This window comes from Ostrea edulis, chromosome 1, assembly GCF_947568905.1.
Source record: "Ostrea edulis chromosome 1, xbOstEdul1.1, whole genome shotgun sequence".
NCBI classification, from domain to species: Eukaryota; Metazoa; Mollusca; class Bivalvia; order Ostreida; family Ostreidae; genus Ostrea; species Ostrea edulis.
The window spans coordinates 2,480,704-2,500,976 of NC_079164.1; the positions used below are offsets into that span (position 1 = coordinate 2,480,704).

The window sequence follows — 20,273 nt, forward strand, 5'->3', positions numbered from 1 at the left end:
CCTTCGTTTGAATAAAATTGAATCCCCTTTATCCAAGGATGATTTGTATCAAGTTTGGTTGAAATTGGTCCAGTGGTTCTAGATTGATTGAATATTGTTTTACGTCTCTCTCAAGAATATTTCACTCATATGGAGACGTCACCACTGCCGGTGTTGAAAGTATACAGAGAGACGGTGGTCTCTTCCCATGTACATTGTATCTGGCTTTTCTCTTCCACCAATAAAAGAACACTGGGAGCCACCAATTAACTGAAAAATTGTTGAGTGTGGCGGAAAACAGCAAACAAACAAATCTGATTTTCGTTGGCCCAGAAGTTTTGCTATAACCAAGTTTTACCGTATAATGAAGTTTTGCTATAACCATGTTTTACTGTATAATTAAGTTTGATTATAATGAACTGTTTTCGCTGGCCCTGGAAGTTCACTATAAACTGTGTTTTACAAAGTTTGGTTATAATTAACTGTTTTCCGCTGGCCCCGAGGGTTTGCTGTAACCGTGTTTTACTGTATGATGAAAACAACTGTTAAAACGGTGATTTATTGTATATAACAAACTGTTTTTTGCTGGCCCTGGAGGTTCGCTATAACCATGTTTTACTGTATAATGAAGTTTGGTTATACTGAACTGGTTGCTGGCCCTGGAGGTTCACTATAACCGTCTTCTACTTTGTAATGAATTTTGGTTATTTGCCCAGGTTTGTTAAAACTGTATATAATATACCTACACCCAGTCTACAAGTGTTACTCTTGTAATGGTGCAATTAAACACAAACAAAAACATAAACTTCATTGATTCATCTACATGACTTCTGTGCAAATGACTTTATGTAACCTTTCTCACAAACATGTTCAGATAATACAAATAGAGTACTCGTCCATTACATGGCCACATTTTTATCACATTAAACGACACAATTTAATTCAATATACATAAAATATTTGAAAACCCACATCATTTGACAAGTTATATACAAAATGTGAGCATGTACATGCATGAACATGTAAACAAATTAAACACACATAAACATCAGCACAGATCATATCTGTACAGTATGTTCTCCCTCAACAGTACGGAACTTATACCAACTGATGGGTAAAATTGATATTCCTCCCTGACTCTTTATTAAAGAGAACAGCCAGTCCTTCATCTACAGATGGGGGAGGGGAGGGAACAGCCTCAATTCCAGTCCACTGATATCTAATCAGTAGGGATATCAGCTGAATTCTGTGTCAGACCAGGCACTCTCCACATCACTGCCCTCAAACTCCTCCTGTAAAAGACATTGTCTATAGTATCACCACACATCTACATCACTAAACACAATCTTACAGGAGCATCAGCACTGGCTATCCAATGCATGTATATAAACCTAACACTGAGTCCTCCTGTAAAAGACATTGTCAATCATATCATTACATGTCTACAACACTAAACACAATCTTACATGAGATATCCAATGCATGTATATAAACCTAACACTGAGTCCTCCTGTAAAAGACATTGTCAATCACATCATTACACGTCTACAACACTAAACACAATCTTACATGAGATATCCAATGCATGTATATAAACCTAACACTGAGTCCTCCTGTAAAAGACATTGTCAATCACATCATTACACGTCTACAACACTAAACACAATCTTACATGAGATATCCAATGCATATATATAAATGTAACACTGACTCCAATGTTATTTCAGTATTACAAATACAATCAACTGATCACAAAACTATCATCATTACTCTACTTCCTCACACTCCATTACGAGGAAATAATATTACATCCACATGTCTTTCCTGCATTGTTTGTACATATATACATGTATTTGGTGAACAGTGATTTCAGGAAAAATCATAAAATAAAATTGATTACTTCAAATTGATTTGAAATTTTAGTTTCACTTTGGCAAGGGCAAGCAAAACAAGAGGCACATGGGCCACATCGCTCATCCGAGTCACCTTGGCTCATATTTAAGGATTTTCCCTATATATTTGCATGTAAAACTTTGATCCCTATTGTGGACCCAACCTACTCCCGGGGGCCATTATTTTTTAAAAATTGAATCTGGACTATGTCAGGAAGCTTTCATGTGAATGTAAACTTTTCTGGCCCAGTGAATTTTCAGAAGAAGATTTTTAATGATTTTCCCTATATATTTGTATGTAAAACTTTGATCAGGGCCATGATTTTAATAAACTTGAATCTGCACTATGTTGGGAAGCTTTCATGTAAGTTTCAACTTTCCTGGCCAAGCAGTTTTTGAAAAGAAGAGTTTTAAATGACTCCACCCTATTCTCGGGGGCAATGATTTTAACAAACTTCAATCTACACTATGTTAGGAAGCTTTCGTTTAAATTTCCACTTTCTTGGCCAAGTAGTTTTCGAGAAGATTTTTAAAGATTTTCCCTATATATTTTTATATGTATGTAAAACTTTGACCCCCCATCCTGCCACTGGGAGCCATGATTTTTACAAACTGCAATCTGCACTATGCTAGGAAGCTTTCATGTAAATTTCCACTTTCCTGTCCCAGTAGTTTTTGTTGAGATTTTTTGATTGATTGTTTTCCGCCACACTCAACAATTTTTCAGTTATCTGGTGCTGCCCAGTTTTTATCGGTGGAAGAGAGAACCCAGATGCAATGTACCTGGGAAGAGACCACCGACCTTCTGAAAGTAAACTGGGAAACTTTCTCACTTACCGGCGCGAGCGGGATTTGAACCTGCGTCGACAGAGGTGAGCGGTCGCGTGATTTTGAGCGCGATGCTCTAACCACTCGGCCACGGAGGCCCCCAGATTTTTGAAAGATTTTGCTTAAATATTTGTATGCATAACTTTGACCCCCCCCCCCCCTTGTAGCACCATCCTACCCCCTGGGGCCATGATTTTGACAAACTTAAATCTGCACTATGTCAGGAAGCTTTCATGTAAATATCAGTTTTTCTGGCCCAGTAGTTTTTGAGAGGAAGATTTTTAAAGATTTTCTCTATATAATTGTATACAAAATTTTGATCCCCCCTTGTGGCCCCATCCTACCCCCCGGGGGCCATGATTTTAACAAACTTGAATCTGCACTATGTCAGAAAGCTTTCAAGTAAATTTCAGCTTTTCTGGCCCAGTGCTATTTGAGAAGAAGATTTTTAAATGACCACACCCTATTTTTGCATTTTTGTGATTATTTCCCCTTGGAAAGTGACATGGCCCTTCATTTGTACAAACTTGAAAGCCCTTCACCCAAGGATGCTTTGGGCCATGTTTGGTTGGAATTGGCCCAGTGGTTCTGGAGAAGAAGTCGAAAATGTAAAAAGTTTACAGACTGACAGACAGACTTACAACAGGTGATCAGAAAAGCTCACTTGAGCTTTCACCTGAGCTCAGGTGAGCTAACAAACACACAGAAAAATCAAATTCCTTATATTCTCTGTTCTTTTTTCATTCTCTGTTCTTTTTTGACAAGCTCACATTTAATATCAGTCTCACTGTTATGAAAGGAACGTATAACGTCGACAAGCTCACGTTTAATATCAGTCTCACTGTTATGAAAGGAACGTATAACGTCGACAAGCTCACGTTTAATATCGTCTCACTGTTATAACGTATAACGAAATGGTGAGACTAAATTGGAAATTGAGTACATCCAAGTTTTATGGTCCCGGTGCTTGACCTTTGACCTACCTCTTCATCGCTGTTTTCCATGTCCTCGACTCCGACATCGTAAGCACTCTCCAGCCCCATGTCATTCTGTTTCTCCACCCTCTCCATGCCTTCCCTCACCCGGACATTCGACGGGTCCAAACTACAGAAAACAACATAGGATCTAAATTAACCACAGAATAGGTAGCAAATTATTACATACCACGGAAACCATCTGAAAAGTACACAACAGGAAATTTCCAATTATTCTGTTTTATGGATTGGACAGGTGTTTGTGTCCACTGAAATAAAGTACAGTCAACTCTCGATAAACCACCACCTTTTGTTCATTTGAATTTATGGCGTTATAATGATATTGCAGTCTATGCGAAAGACATCGGACCGTCGGACCTGACCGATGTGCAGTGCCTCAGGTCCGACGCATCATTTTTTACACCGGACCGGAATGTCCGATGTCTCAGTGTCCGGTTTTGAGCTTTACTATTTTGATGTGGAGTCATTTAAATGTTTGTTATAAGTAAAAAATAGCACACAAATCCAAATACGTAAATGAATGTGATTAAAACCGCATGGACTGTCTAGAGTATTATACGGGAGGGATCCCTGGTATAGAAGTAAAAAATAGCACACAAATCCAAATACGTAAATGAATGTGATTAAAACCGCATGGACTGTCTAGAGTATTATACGGGAGGGATCCCTGGTATAGTATTACTAGTATAATAAATAAGATTCCCTTGGTTTTGCATTTTCACGTGTTTCACTTTTTTACATTAGGTTTTTCGGTCTGACAAAATTTGGTTCGGTCCGGTGTGTTCATTGATTACACAGGACCAAATGTCCTGTGTGGTCCAAAAAACTTTCGCATAGACTGATATTGGCAATAAATTGAATTTCGGCCATCTTGGGAAGAAAGAGTTACTTTTCTTGTATATGTAAGAGTTATCTTTCCTTTACGTAAAAACTGAACAAAAATATCTCGTAATTATTTTTCCAAATTTTCTAGCATGATTAAAATAGTTTTATCAATAATAAGGCTTCATTTCAAAACAATACACATACAAGACACATACATGTATACACAGTATGTTTCAAGTTATTTATAAATCATGTCCAGTGTCAGTATTTAGCGCACCGCATGGCTGTTTCCTGGTAGGTGAGCTGTCATTAACTGAACGAAGATCAACGAGTATTTCACCCTTTGCAGCCAAAATATCATCCATTGTCCTCCTTTTTATGGACATTTCCCATAAAACAGAATAATTAAAGATTTCCTGTTGTGTACATTTCAGATGGTTTTCGTGGTATGTAATAATTTGCTAGTCCAATAGCCTAAGGCTAGTAAATTTTGTCCCCGACTATCTGATTATCATGCAGGGTTCAACACTGACGCTAGTCAAATAGCCTAAGGCTAGGGAATTTTGTCCCCGACTATCTGATTATCATGCAGGGTTCAACACTGACGCTAGTCCAATAGCCTAAGGCTAGGGAATTTTGTCCCCCACTATCTGATTATCATGCAGGGTTCAACACTGACGCTAGTCCAATAGCCTAAGGCTAGGGAATTTTGTCCCCGACTATCTGATTATCATGCAGGGTTCAACACTGATGCTAGTCCAATAGCCTAAGGCTAGGGAATTTTGTCCCCGACTATCTGATTATCAAGCAGGTTTCAACACTGACGCTAGTCCAATAGCCTAAGGCTAGGGAATTTTGTCCCCGACTATTTGATTATCATGCAGGGTTCAACACTGACACTAGTCCAATAGCCTAAGGCTAGGGAATTTCGTCCCCGACTATTTGATTATCATGCAGGGTTCAACACTGACGCTAGTCCAATAGCCTAAGGCTAGGGAATTTTGTCCCCGACTATCTGATTATCATGCAGGGTTCAACACTGACACTAGTCCAATAGCCTAAGGCTAGGGAATTTTGTCCCCGACTATCTGATTATCATGCAGGGTTCAACACTGACGCTAGTCCAATAGCCTAAGGCTAGGGAATTTTGTCCCCGACTATCTGATTATCATTTATAAGTCGTCTGATGGACTACTAAATTATTAGAACCCTGTATGGTGAAATAATCCTTGAAGTTCCCTTGAACTTTCATGCAAACTTTCCATCTACTTTCATTTCTGTTGTAAATACAGTCAAATCTCATCGTCTCAACCTTGTTTTCATCTGTTTCCTATTGTCCTTGTTTTCACCGTTTATTTCAAAATGCTGTACTAACTCTTAGTGAGGCCAGGCTCTAACCCATGGCTTAAATCAAATTGAACTGAAAATTGAAACACCATAAGAATGCCATTGGACTAGCATCAGTGTTGAACCCTGCATGATAATCAGATAGTCGGGGACAAAATTTACTAGCCTTAGGTTATTGGACTAGCATCAGTGTTGAACCCTGCATGAGAGCATACACTGCATTCTCTTCACCGGCGTACTTTACATGCAGTGTGTTAAGCTCTTAATAAAAAGTGTTGCAGTTCATACCCTCATGTATTTTCATAAATGAAGCTTATTTTTTATATTTACAATTCCACTTTCATTGCTCATTGCTGTTGGAATTCTTGTCTGTTAAATTAATGTACTACATCTATCAAGATTAATATTGGATTGTTTACAGCTGTAGTGCATTCACAAGGAAATGACTATCATCACAATTTGTAAAGATGTTAATAGAAAAATATTGGAAATGTTTTATTTCCTATTGTAAATATAAATTTTCCCCGGACGTAAAAATATACACCTAATTGAGGACACTTAATATCAGTTTGACGAGTCGCATGTCTGCACTTCATGGGAATTTTTCCTTATTTTTGTACTATGAATACTTACACGCATTTAAACATATAATCCCTCTCATGCTTATTGTTACCCTATGTAGGCCTTTTAGGATTAGAGATGGAATAAAGTAAAATTGTGTGGATACTTTAGATCGCAAACTATTTGAAAAATTTAACCCTCTTGATTCTTGAGTAGTTGATCAATAAATTTCTTTGTAAAAGTTTTGAAGCATATTGTGACTCACCCTTACTTCAAACAAATCTGAACAAGAGGTACTGTGAGCAATGCTCACTAAGAATACCCCCCACTTACCCCAATCTCCCAAAGGGTGTTGTTAATAGGTATAAATTACCTCTTTCCTGAGTGTAAAACTATGGTATGCCTTTGTAGAAGAAAATGGAAGATATAGTCTGATAAAAAAATCCATAGTATAAACCTATAATTTTGACCTTAAGATCAAAGGTCAAGGTCATAAAAAGTTCATGAATGTACATGACACATAGTCTCATGGTGATACACTCATGTCTTATGGTATGACTATGTCAAAACCCTATAATCAATTTTGACCTTGAGGTCAAAGTTCAAGGTCATATAGAGGTCATGAAGGTACCCGACACATCGTCTCATGGTGATACACTCATGTGTCAAATATGGTATGCCTATGTCAAAGAACAAAGTCAAGGCCCTGACAAGAATCCACTGAAAAAACCTTTAATTTTGAACTTGAGGTCAAGGACATATGGAGGTCTTGAAAGTACCCGACACATCGTCTCATGGTGATACACTCATGTGTCAAATATGGTATGCCTATGTCAAAGAACAAAGAAGTTATGGCCCGGACATGAATCCATTGTAAAAAACCTTTAATTTTGACCTTGAGATCAAGGGTCAAGGTCATATAGAGGTCATGAAGGTACTCGACACATCGTCTCATAGTGATCCACCTGTGTGTTAAATATAGTCTGCCTATGTCAAAGAACAAAGAAGTTATGGCCCGGACACGAATCTGCACAGACAGACAGACGGACAGACAGTGATTCCTATATACCCCCTGAACTTCGTTCGTGGGGGTATAATAAATAAAAAACATTCTTTCATGCAGGCTATTTTGGTTAAGTGGTTCTTGAGAAAAAGCCTTCATACAAAGTTACTCTGAATATATTTTGGCAGAAATTGGTCCTGTGATTCTTGAGATAAAATTGTAAATGTCAAATTAAAACAGGAAGGTAGATGACAAATCAATTGTCAGAAACTCTCACCTCAACTCATGTCTCAGGGGAATCCAATAAAAAAATAAAGCAAAAAATGTCAGGACTATCTACCTTATTTTGCACATGTGCCCATCAATTAACTGGTTCCTTTACCCGAATGTGATACTAAACTGGTGCCTTTACCTGAGTGCGATACTAAACTGGTCCAGGGCCTCTTGGTGTTCGTGGGTTTGTGTGAGGAATTCTGCTAACATCTGATGAAGACGACAGGTGCTGTGAGTCTCCAGCTGTTTACGTAATCTGAAATTTACCTCAATCTTTGCATCAATTCATTCCTAGGGGTAAAAATACAGAGGTACCTTGGATGGGAGAAGAAAACAAAGGCCATTTCCTGTTTATTATATCTTGTGGTATCACGGTGCATTGTTGTACAAATAAATATATAAATCTAGTATTTTATATCTCTATTCCCTTGTCAGTATTTAATGTTTCCTGTCAGTAATTTTATTCCCCTTTCAATAATATTCAGTGTTTACATCTCTATTCCCCTGTCAGTAATATTCAGTACTTACATCTCTATTCCCCTATCAGTAATATTCAGTACTTACATCTCTACTCCCCTGTCAGTAATATTCAGTACTTACATCTCTTCCCCTATCAGTAATATTCAGTGTTTACATCTCTATTCCCCTGTCAGTAATATTCAGTACTTACATCTCTATTCCCCTGTCAGTAATATTCAGTGTTTACATCTCTATTCCCCTGTCAGTAATATTCAGTACTTACATCTCTATTCCCCTGTCAGTAATATTCAGTGTTTACATCTCTATTCCCCTATCAGTAATATTCAGTATTTACATCTCTATTCCCCTATCAGTAATATTCAGTATTTACATCTCTATTCCCCTGTCAGTAATATTCAGTAATTACATCTCTATTCCCCTGTCAGTAATATTCAGTGTTTACATCTCTATTCCCCTGTCAGTAATATTCAGTACTTACATCTCTTCCCCTATCAGTAATATTCAGTACTTACATCTCTATTCCCCTGTCAGTAATATTCAGTACTTACATCTCTATTCCCCTATCAGTAATATTCAGTACTTACATCTCTATTCCCCTATCGTACTGCTGCTCCTGACCCAGAATTTCCACCATGATGTAAACAGCTTCCAGAAATGACGGGTCCAACTTCATAGCTTTCTCCAAGTACGGCTTTGCCTGAAAGAAGTTAATAAGAAAGCATCCTTTAGAAGCAAAATATTTTATAAGGTACACAGTGTACGTAGCTTTGTACACATAACACAGTGACTATACAATGTACAATTGTCTGTACCTTTGTACATAAAACACAACACTATAAAATGTCTATAACACACAACACATTTAATGTCTAAAACTTTGTTATCACGTCCGTACCTTTGCTGTAACTGTGGGCGTTTTAGCCAGAACTGAAGCATACAACTGAAATAAAAATAATGAAGTAACTGTATTGTTACAAAATGCTCAGGACTGTGTATGGGAAATAAAAACTAACTTTAATGAACACCTTTCCAGTGACTTATAGTATAATCCTGGGGAGTGATACCCAGAATTTTGATATTTCTCCATGATATCCTGTACAAGTCCTGTCATTATGCATAGTTTTTGTGCAGTACTTTAAATGTCCCGTCATTATGAATGGCTTTTGTGATGTACTGTACAAGTCCTGTCAGTATGCATAGTTTTTGTGCAGTACTGTAAATGTCCTGTCATTATGAATGGTTTTTGTGATGTACTGTACAAGCCCCACCATTATGCATGGTTTTCATGAGTTCATCTGTCGGGGCTTACTGTCAAAGTCCCGTCAGTTCCCCCAGATTTAATGAGTCACAAAGTCATGGGTAACAAGAGTTTTAATGAGTCCCATAGTTATAAGTGCCTAGGGATTTAACGGGTCCCTCAGTCATGACTTACCGTTAAAGTCCTGGCGGTGGTACCCAGGGTTTTGATTGCCTTTCCTGCCCAGGTGAGTGCTTCTCTGTGTCTATACAACGCCATATAACACTGTATCAGACCTGAAAGATGTACAATATAACTCTGTATCAGACCTGAAAGATGTACAATATAACTCTGTATCAGACCTGAAAGATGTACAATATAACTCTGTATCAGACCTGAAAGATGTACAATATAACTCTGTATCAGACCTGGAAGATGTGTAATATAACACTGTATCAGACCTGAAAGATGTACAATATAACTCTGTATCAGACCTGAAAGATGTACAATATAACTCTGTATCAGACCTGAAAGATGTACAATATAACTCTGTATCAGACCTGAAAGATGTGTAATATAATCCTGTATCAGACCTGAAAGATGTACAATATAACTCTGTATCAGACCTGAAAGATGTACAATATAACTCTGTATCAGACCTGAAAGATGTACAATATAACACTGTATCAGACCTGAAAGATGTGTAATATAACTCTGTATCAAACCTGAAAGATGTACAATATAACTCTGTATCAGACCTGAAAGATGTACAATATAACTCTATCAGACTTGAAAGATGTACAATATAACCCTGTATCAGACCTGAAAGATGTACAATATAACTCTGAATCAGACCTGAAAGATGTACCATAGTCAACAACGGCAAAATAAAACATAGCCTGCCACTTCTAAACAGACATATTGAATTTAAATGTTAAAAAGCATGATGACCTCTGACCTTTCCAGCTGATAAGCATTGGAGTCATTTTCTAGCAATGAACTTTTAGACTATCACAGACAACATATAGACTCTTAACCGATTACCAAATCACCCCTACCTCCATCGTACAAACTAACCAACCAATCAACGAAAGAAATATATCATACATCTTCAATGAGGAGGGCATAATCATGAAAGATTAAAACTCACTGCTAAAGATAGAATATATAATTTAAGTCTTGAAATTATCTATAGTAAGACACGAGACCTTATACATGTACTATATAGATGAATATATATTTTGTATCTCCTCTGCCAGTAAAAGGTTGTTCACATTATTCCAACATTTATTATTGACTTATTCAAACACCTTCTTTCCCTGTTCAGTTCAGCAAGTTTTTAAACAATAATTGGAATTTACCTTTCTGTTTACAGAGTGAAAACTTGCTGATGTCTTCCTGTGTACGACTTGTATCTGTGTGGGGGTAACCTCAGAGCTTCCTTCATGTGAGGCGTGACATTACCCACTTACCTGTGTATGCCTCATATCTGTGTGGAGCTAGTCTCAGAGCTTCCTTCATGTGGGGGGTGGCATCACCCACTTACCTGTGTATGCCTCATATCTGTGTGGAGCTAGTCTCAGAGCTTCCTTCATGTGGGGGGTGGCATCACCCACTTACCTGTGTATGCCTCATATCTGTGTGGAGCTAGTCTTAGAGCTTCCTTCATGTGGGGGGTGGCATCATCCACTTTCTTAAGCTCCAGTAAAGCCGTGCCTTTAAGCAGGAAAGCTTCAATATTGTACGGGTCTAGTGTGTTGGCCTGTGAAAGTGAAAGACAGAGAATACCATTATTTCACTTCCTGCATAGAGGCTTGTTTCAACTGTAATCATCATTTCATGTCACTGACCAATGATAACTAAGATAACAAAACTGTATTCATTGTCACTGACTGACCAATGGTAACTAAGATAACACAACTGTAATCATTTCATTGTCACTGACCAATGATAACCAAAATGAAACAACTGTGTTCATACAATAAATTAATATACACCACACAAGAATGAAAGATGTCAATCATTAAAACAAGAAAAAAAGATTGCTTGTGAAACACTGATACTCCCATATGGCTAAATTCAAAGGTCATGAGGTAAAAAAATTTTGGTATGAAAATAAAAGTCTTGTCACAAGGAATACATATTTGAAATATGAAAAGTTATGACCAAGGTTAAATTGTTTGTGGACAAATAGACAGATATGCCCCCAAAAACAGTCATCTTCAAAATGTGTTTAAGGTTTGTCTATTAAAGAATCGTATGATTACAGGAAAGAATAACCTTTTGTGCGAAGTAGATGGTTTTGGAGACTTTTCTGGTTGCTAGGCAATAGTAACCAAGGGAGATCCAGGGTTCTGCTGCCTGTTCTGTGATCTTCAACAACTGCTGGGACAATCTGCCAATCATGGTAAATTAAACATCATTTCTATTACACGGTTCTGTGATGTCACAGTGTAGTATTGGTACTTACTACAAGTAAATCTATGCATACAGAATTCACATTTCTCAAGGTCAAATTCATAGGATACATACTGGATTACCAAAAGATAATAAAGGGGGATAACTATGATTCTATAAAACATACACACATAACACAACAAGTTGGAAATTTCTTTCATGTAAACAAATGGCATTTATTTCTTAAAGTACAATGTAAGACTGAATAAGCCAATATCTTAAAGAATAAACAAGTACTCATCATTTACAATTTTACAAATGAGCGCCATTTTATTGACTTCTATTTTCCATTTGAGAGGAAGTGTAGAAATTACATGTAGTTAACTCATATATTTCATACAAAGCTTTACGAGCCTCAAATTACGATGTCATAGTAACTTGTTACTGGACATTTTTTGCCTTGAAATTGGAAAAAATTGTTAGGATATGGCCATTTGGAATGCTATTGTTTATCAGTACCAGTTATATAAAGAAAAATATATATGCTGAAATCACATGTTCAGAACACCCTACAGATAGAGGGATCTCTATTCCTTACAGATAGAGGGGACTCCCCATTCCTTACAGATAGAGGGGACTCCCCATTCCTTACAGATAGAGGGGAATCCCTATTCCTTACAGATAGAGGGTACTCCCCATTCCTTACAGATAGAGGGAACTCCATATTCCCTACAGATAGAGGGGACTCCCCATTCCTTACAGATAGAGGGGACTCCCCATTCCTTACAGATAGAGGGGACTCCCCATTCCCTACAGATAGAGGGGACTCCCCATTCCCTAAAGATAGAGGGGACTCCCTATTCCTTACAGATAGAGGGGACTCCCTATTCCTTACAGATAGAGGTAACTCCCTACAGATAGAGGGGACTCCCCATTCCTTACAGATAGAGGGAACTCCATATTCCCTACAGATAGAGGGAACTCCCCATTCCCTACAGATAGAGGGGACTCTCTATTCCTTACAGATAGAGGGAACTCCCCATTTCCTACAGATAGAGGGGACTCCCCATTCATTAGAGATAAAGGGGACTCCCTATTCCTTACAGATAGAGGGGACTCCCCATTCCCTACAGATAGAGGGGACTCCCCATTCCTTAGAGATAAAGGGGACTCCCCATTCCCTACAGATAGAGGGGACTCCATATTCCCTACAGATAGAGGGGACTCCCTATTCCTTACAGATAGAGGGTACTCCCCATTCCTTACTGATAGAGGGGACTCCCCATTCCTTACAGATAGAGGGAACTCCATATTCCCTACAGATAGAGGGGACTCCCTATTCCTTACAGATAGAGGGTACTCCCCATTCCTTACTGATAGAGGGGACTCCCCATTCCTTACAGATAGAGGGAACTCCATATTCCCTACAGATAGAGGGAACTCCCCATTCCCTACAGATAGAGGGGACTCTCTATTCCTTACAGATAGAGGGAACTCCCCATTTCCTACAGATAGAGGGGACTCCCCATTCCTTAGAGATAAAGGGGACTCCCTATTCCTTACAGATAGAGGGGACTCCCCATTCCCTACAGATAGAGGGGACTCCCCATTCCTTAGAGATAAAGTGGACTCCCCATTCCCTACAGATAGAGGGGACTCCATATTCCCTACAGATAGAGGGGACTCCCTATTCCTTACAGATAGAGGGTACTCCCCATTCCTTACAGATACAGGGGACTCCCCATTCCCTACAGATAGAAAAGACCCCCCATTCCTTACAGATAGAGGGGACTCCCTATTTCTTACAGATAGAGGGGACTCCCTATTTCTTACAGATAGAGGGGACTCCCTATTCCTTACAGATAGAAAAGACTCCCAATTCCTTAGAGATAGAGGGGATTCCCCATTCCTTACAGAGAGAGGGAGCTCTCTATTCCTTACAGATAGAGGGGACTCCCCATTCCCTACAGATAGAAAAGACCCCCCATTCCTTACAGATAGAGGGGACTCCCTATTCCCTACAGATAGAGGGGACTCCCTATTCCTTACAGATAGAGGGGACTCCCTATTCCTTACAGATAGAGGTGACTCTCCATTCCCTACAGATAGAGGGGACTCTCCATTCCCTACAGATAGAGGGGACTCCCCATTCCTTACAGATAGAGGTGACTCACCATTCCTTACAGATAGAGGGGACTCCCTACAGATAGAGGGAGCTCTCTATTTCTTACAGATAGCGGGGACTCCCCATTCCCTACAGATAGAGGAAGCTCTCTATTCCCTACAGAGAGAGGGGACTCCCCATTCCCTACAGATAGAGGAAGCTCTCTATTCCCTACAGATAGAGGGGACTCCCCATTCCCTACAGATAGAGGAAGCTCTCTATTCCCTACAGATAGAGGGGACTCCCTATTTCTTACAGATAGAGGGGACTCTCTATCCCCTACAGATAGAGGGGACTCCCCATTCCTTAGAGATACAAGGGACTCCCCATTCCCTACAGATAGAGGGGACTCCCCATTCCTTACAGATAGAGGGGACTCCCTACATCCTACAGATAAAGGGGACTCCCCATTCCTTACAGATAGAGGGGACTCTCCATTCCCTACAGATAGAGGGGACTCCCTATTTCTTACAGATAGAGGGGACTCTCTATCCCCTACAGATAGAGGGGACTCCCCATTCCTTACAGATAGAGGGGACTCCCTACATCCTACAGATAAAGGGGACTCCCCATTCCTTACAGATAGAGGGGACTCTCCATTCCCTACAGATAGAGGGGACTCCCCATTCCTTACAGATAGAGGGGACTCCCTACATCCTACAGATAAAGGGGACTCCCCATTCCTTACAGATAGAGGGGACTCTCCATTCCCTACTGATCGAGGGGACTTCCTATTCCCTGCAGATCGAGGGGACTTCCTATTCCCTGCAGATAGAGGGGACTTCCTATTCCCTGCAGATAGAGGGGACTCCCTATCCCCTGCAGATCGAGGGGACTTCCTATTCCCTGCAGATAGAGGGGACTCCCTATCCCCTGCAGATCGAGGGGACTCCCTATTCCCTGCAGATCAAGGGGACTCCCTATTCCCTGCAGATAGAGGGGACTCTCCATTCCCTACTGATCGAGGGGACTTCCTATTCCCTGCAGATCAAGGGGACTCCCTATTCCCTGCAGATAGAGGGGACTCTCCATTCCCTACTGATCGAGGGGACTTCCTATTCCCTGCAGATCGAGGGGACTCCCTATTCCCTGCAGATCGAGGGGACTCCCTATTCCCTGCAGATAGAGGGGACTCTCCATTCCCTGCAGATAGAGGGGACTCCCTATCCCCTGCAGATAGAGGGGACTCCCTATTCCCTGCAGATCGAGGGGACTCCCTATTCCCTGCAGATCGAGGGGACTCCCTATTCCCTGCAGATAGAGGGGACTCCCTATTCCCTGCAGATAGAGGGGACTCCCTATCCCCTGCAGATAGAGGGGACTCCCTATTCCCTGCAGATCGAGGGGACTCCCTATTCCCTGCAGATCGAGGGGACTCCCTATTCCCTGCAGATCGAGGGGACTCCCTATTCCCTGCAGATAGAGGGGACTCCCTATTCCCTGCAGATAGAGGGGACTCCCTATTCCCTGCAGATAGAGGGGACTCCCTATCCCCTGCAGATAGAGGGGACTCCCTATTCCCTGCAGATAGAGGGGACTCCCTATTCCCTGCAGATAGAGGGGACTCCCTATTCCCTGCAGATAGAGGGGACTCCCTATTCCCTGCAGATAGAGGGGACTTACTGAACTTCAGATTCTACGCTTACTTGAGTAGCTCCTTGACTTTTCTATCCTTGGCCAGAAGGTAAGAGTAAAGGTCCATATTGGCCATGTGCATAGGATCCAGAGCATGAATCTGTAGAATAGAATCAGCATTACAAACACACAATGCTGAAAACAAGCACAGTTATTGTCTTAGTACACGTAATGACTGTGGGTTTGAGAAGTGAAGATTTTTACACACACAGGTTCGTATTTTTACTGTGGGTTTGAGAAGTGAATAATTTTACGCACAGAGGCTTGTATTTTACAGTGGGGTTTGAGAAATGAAGATTTTTATGAAGATTTTTACACACACAGGCTGGTATCTTTACCGTGGGTTTGAGAAATGAAGATTTTTACACACACAGGTTCGTATTTTTACTGTGGGTTTGAGAAGTGAATAATTTTACGCACACAGGCTTGTATTTTACAGTGGGGTTTGAGAAATGAAGATTTTTATGAAGATTTTTACACACACAGGCCGGTATCTTTACTGTGGGTTTGAGAAATGAAGATTTTTACACACGCAGGCTGGTATCTTTACTGTGGGTTTGAGAAATGAAGATTTTTACACACGCAGGCTGGTATCTTTACTGTGGGTTTGAGAAATGAAGATTTTTACACACACAGGCCGGTATCTTTACTGTGGGTTTGAGAAATGAAGATTTTTACACACACAGGCCGGTATCTTTACTGTGGGTTTGAGAAATGAAGATTTTTACACACACAAACTCGTATCTTCGTCAGAAAGTCTGATCCGCTGATGTATACATGAACACGTTATAAGTATAATACAGTAAAACACCGTTATAAGTATAATGCAGTAAAACACCGTCATAAGTATAATGCAGTAAAACACCGTCATAAGTATAATGCAGTAAAACACCGTCATAAGTATAATGCAGTAAAACACCGTCATAAGTATAATGCAGTAAAACACCGTCATAAGTATAATGCAGTAAAACACCGTCATAAGTATAATGCAGTAAAACACCGTCAGAAGTATAATGCAGTAAAACACCGTCAGAAGTATAATGCAGTAAAACACCGTCAGAAGTATAATGCAGTAAAACACCGTCAGAAGTATAATGCAGTAAAACACCGTCAGAAGTATAATGCAGTAAAACACCGTCAGAAGTATAATGCAGTAAAACACCGTCAGAAGTATAATGCAGTAAAACACCGTCAGAAGTATAATGCAGTAAAACACCGTCAGAAGTATAATGCAGTAAAACACCGTCATAAGTATAATGCAGTAAAACACCGTCATAAGTATAATGCAGTAAAACACCGTCATAAGTATAATGCAGTAAAACACCGTCATAAGTATAATACAGTAAAACACCGTCATAAGTATAATACAGTAAAACACCGTCATAAGTATAATACAGTAAAACACCGTTACAGACAGGGTCGGGGTAATTGAAAAAGTAGTTGTAATCAATTGCAATTAATTACATTTTTTGAAGTAATTGGATGTGATTTGTAATTGAAGATATTTTAATTACAAGTAATTGTAATTTAATTAATTACATGAGGAAAACACCCTGTAATTCAATTACTTTTTAAATTACTTTCAATTACAATTGCGTTCAATTACAATCCAGGACCATGAGATTTGTTTTAGCATGATATTATTGCAATATTGCTCAAGTCTATTTGATACTTGAGTAAATTTTTTATCATGTGTATTTAAAACCAAAATACTCTCCCCTCTCTTTATCGTGGCAGTTTGTCTTTATCAAAGCTTATCAAACTTGCTGTACTTTTGTAGGTGAAATTCAAGCTTGACCTATACAAATCTCACAGACCAGTATACATTACATTGTGGTTTGCAAAGAACTCTGTCTCTCTCTCTCTCTGTAACTCTGTCTCTTTCTCTGTGTAACTCTCTCTCTCTCTCTCTCTCTCTCCCTCTGTCTCTCTCTTTCTCTCTCTGTGTTTTCTGTCTCTTTCTTTCAAAGGGTAGTGCATGTGTTTTTAAGCTGATCAAATCTCACTGACAAAATTGAACAGGTGAATTCAAGCCACCTGTATTATTCTCAGAGCCCCAGGTAATATAAGTGCTATAAAAACAATTCACATAATTGGAAAGGCCATATCATTCTTGAATGTTCCTGAACAAGAAAGATGTCTAGTAGACCTCCAGTATTCTGATATTTTGAAATCCCAAAGTGTTGCAGGCAAAGTTTTTCGGCCTGACAGATGCTGTTTAAATGATAGCACCTTTGAGGAACTAATGATGATCAAATGTAATAGCCGAATGAAACAGTAATCTGAGATAGATTTGTAAATATATTATTATTCATGCATCATATGATTATATAATTTACCATTAGTTTTATAAAATTTGAGAAAGTAATTTGTAATTTAATTAATTACTTTTGCAAAGTAATTGTAATTCAGTGAATTACATGCTCTAAAAAGTAGTAATTGTAATCTAATTTAATTGAAGAAAATAGCAAAGTAATTATTGAAATTTAAAAACAACAGGCCCATGGGCCACATCGCTCACCTGAGTCACCTTGGTCCATATCAGAAGACTTTCCATATCTATTTGCATGTAAAACCGTAATCCCTATTAGGGCCCCAACCTACCCCTGGAGGCCATGGTTTTTGCAAACTTGAATGTACACTATGTCAGAAAGCTTTCATGTAAATGTGAACTTCTTTGGCCTAATGGTTCTTGAGAAGATTTTTCCTATATATTTGTATGTAAAACTTTGATCCCCCCTTGTGGCCCCATCCTACCCCAGGGGGCCATGATTTGAACAAACTTAACTCTGTGCTATGTTAGGAAGCTTTCATGTAAATATCAGCTTTTCTGGCTTAGTGGTTCTTGGGAAGAAGATTTTTAAAGATTGTCCCTATATATTTGTATGTAAAACTTTGATCCCTTTCTGTGGCCCCATCCGATCCCCGAGGGCCAGGATTTTAACAAACTTGAATCTGCACTATATCAGGAAGCTTTCATATAATCTCAGCTTTTCTGGTTTAGTGGTTCTTGAGAGGAAGATTATTAAAGATTTTTCCTATATATTTGTATGTAAAACTTTGATCCCCTATTGTGGCCCGATCCGACCCCCGGGGGCCATCATTTTAACAAACTTGAATCTGCATTATGTCAGAAAGCTTTCATGTAAATATCAGCTTTTCTGGCTCAGTGGTTCTTGGGAAGAAGATTTTTAAATATTTTCCCTATATATTTGTATGTAAAACTTTGATCCCCCCTTGTGGCCCCATCTGACCCCCGGGGACCATCATTTTAACAAACTTGAATCTGCACTATGTCAGAAAGCTTTCACGTAAATATCAGCTTTTCTGGCTCAGTGGTTCTTGAGAAGATTATTTTTAAAGATTGTCCCTATATATTTGTATGTAAAACTTTGATCCCCTATTGTGGCCCCATCCGACCCCCGGGGGCCATGCTTTTAACAAACTTGAATCTGCACTATATCAGGAAGCTTTCATATAAATCTCAGCTTTTCTGGCTTAGTGGTTCTTGAGAGGAAGATTATTAAAGATTTTTCCTATATATTTGTATGTAAAACTTTGATCCCCTATTGTGGCCCCATCCGACCCCCGGGGGGCATCATTTTAACAATTTAGAATCTGCACTACCTAATAAAGCTTATCTATAAATTTCATCTTTTCTGGCCCAGTGGTTCTTGAGAAGAAGATTTTTTAATGACCCTACCCTATTTTACCTTTTCTTGATTACCTCCCCTTGGAAGGTGGCCTGACTCTTTATTTTAACAATTTAGAATTCCCTTTACCTAAGGATGCTTTGTGCCAACTTTCGTTGAAATTGGCCCAGTGGTTTTTGAGAAAAAGTCAAAAATGTTAAAAGTTTACAGACGGACGGACCGGGCTACAGGTGAGCTAATTACATTTCAATATAATTGACCCCAACCCTGGTTAGAGAAAACATGCTTATAATGAATTCACACTTAGAGTGAAGAGATTTTCATTTTCATATTATGAAATTACTAGATATAACAAATTACGTTTATAACAAATCAAATTTATTCGTCCCCAGCACTTTGCTTTAAGGAAAGACTAATATTTCCTTATCTTTTTTGCAGTATTTAGAAAACACTTCCCCAATACCCCTTCCGTGTTGTGGCCTATACATTAACTTACTTAACATGTACATGTCTGATGCAACTCAATATAATATTATAAAGAATGCTTCATGAATCAATTGCCAAGCATTCATAATTTTCCTTATCCAAATCCTGTAAAATTTAGACTGCATTTCCACAATGTTATAATGAATAGTGCTGTTACAGTGAACATGAAGTCTGCTAACCCTCTGGAACAGCGACATGGCCTGGTTGTATTGTCCGTCGCAGAACTTGGCCTCTGCCAGGCTGTTGAGGAGCTGAGTGTTGTCTTTCAGATAGGACTGGTTGTCCATTGATGACAGAGTTACAATGGCTGATCCGTAGTCTCTCTGTGATAATTGAGCCTGACCCTTAATCCACAACGACAACCTGAAAGAAACCACACCAGGTTAAACAACGACAACCTGAAAGAAACCACACCAGGTTAAACAACAACCTGAAAGAAACCACACCAGGTTAAAACAACAACCTGAAAGAAACAACACCAGGTTAAAACAACAACCTGAAAGAAACCACACCAGGTT

The 20,273-nt window shown here is 39.3% G+C and overlaps 1 protein-coding gene across 2 annotated transcripts in view; it reads right to left on the minus strand.

Moving 5' to 3' along the window:
* Positions 1-785: 785 nt before the first annotated feature.
* LOC125664465 (anaphase-promoting complex subunit 7-like) overlaps positions 786-20,273 on the minus strand; it is a 34,469-nt gene continuing 14,981 nt past the window's right edge. For both annotated transcript variants that reach the window (XM_048897240.2, XM_056150801.1), the window contains exons 7-16: positions 19,935-20,118; positions 15,628-15,716; positions 11,701-11,815; positions 11,041-11,182; positions 9,616-9,716; positions 9,079-9,123; positions 8,768-8,880; positions 7,843-7,959; positions 3,683-3,803; positions 786-1,271 (exon numbers count right to left, since the gene is read on the minus strand). In XM_048897240.2, the coding sequence (XP_048753197.1) occupies positions 1,215-1,271; positions 3,683-3,803; positions 7,843-7,959; positions 8,768-8,880; positions 9,079-9,123; positions 9,616-9,716; positions 11,041-11,182; positions 11,701-11,815; positions 15,628-15,716; positions 19,935-20,118 (1,084 nt within the window). In that variant the 3' untranslated portion in view covers positions 786-1,214. The remainder of the gene's footprint in view (positions 1,272-3,682; positions 3,804-7,842; positions 7,960-8,767; positions 8,881-9,078; positions 9,124-9,615; positions 9,717-11,040; positions 11,183-11,700; positions 11,816-15,627; positions 15,717-19,934; positions 20,119-20,273) is intronic.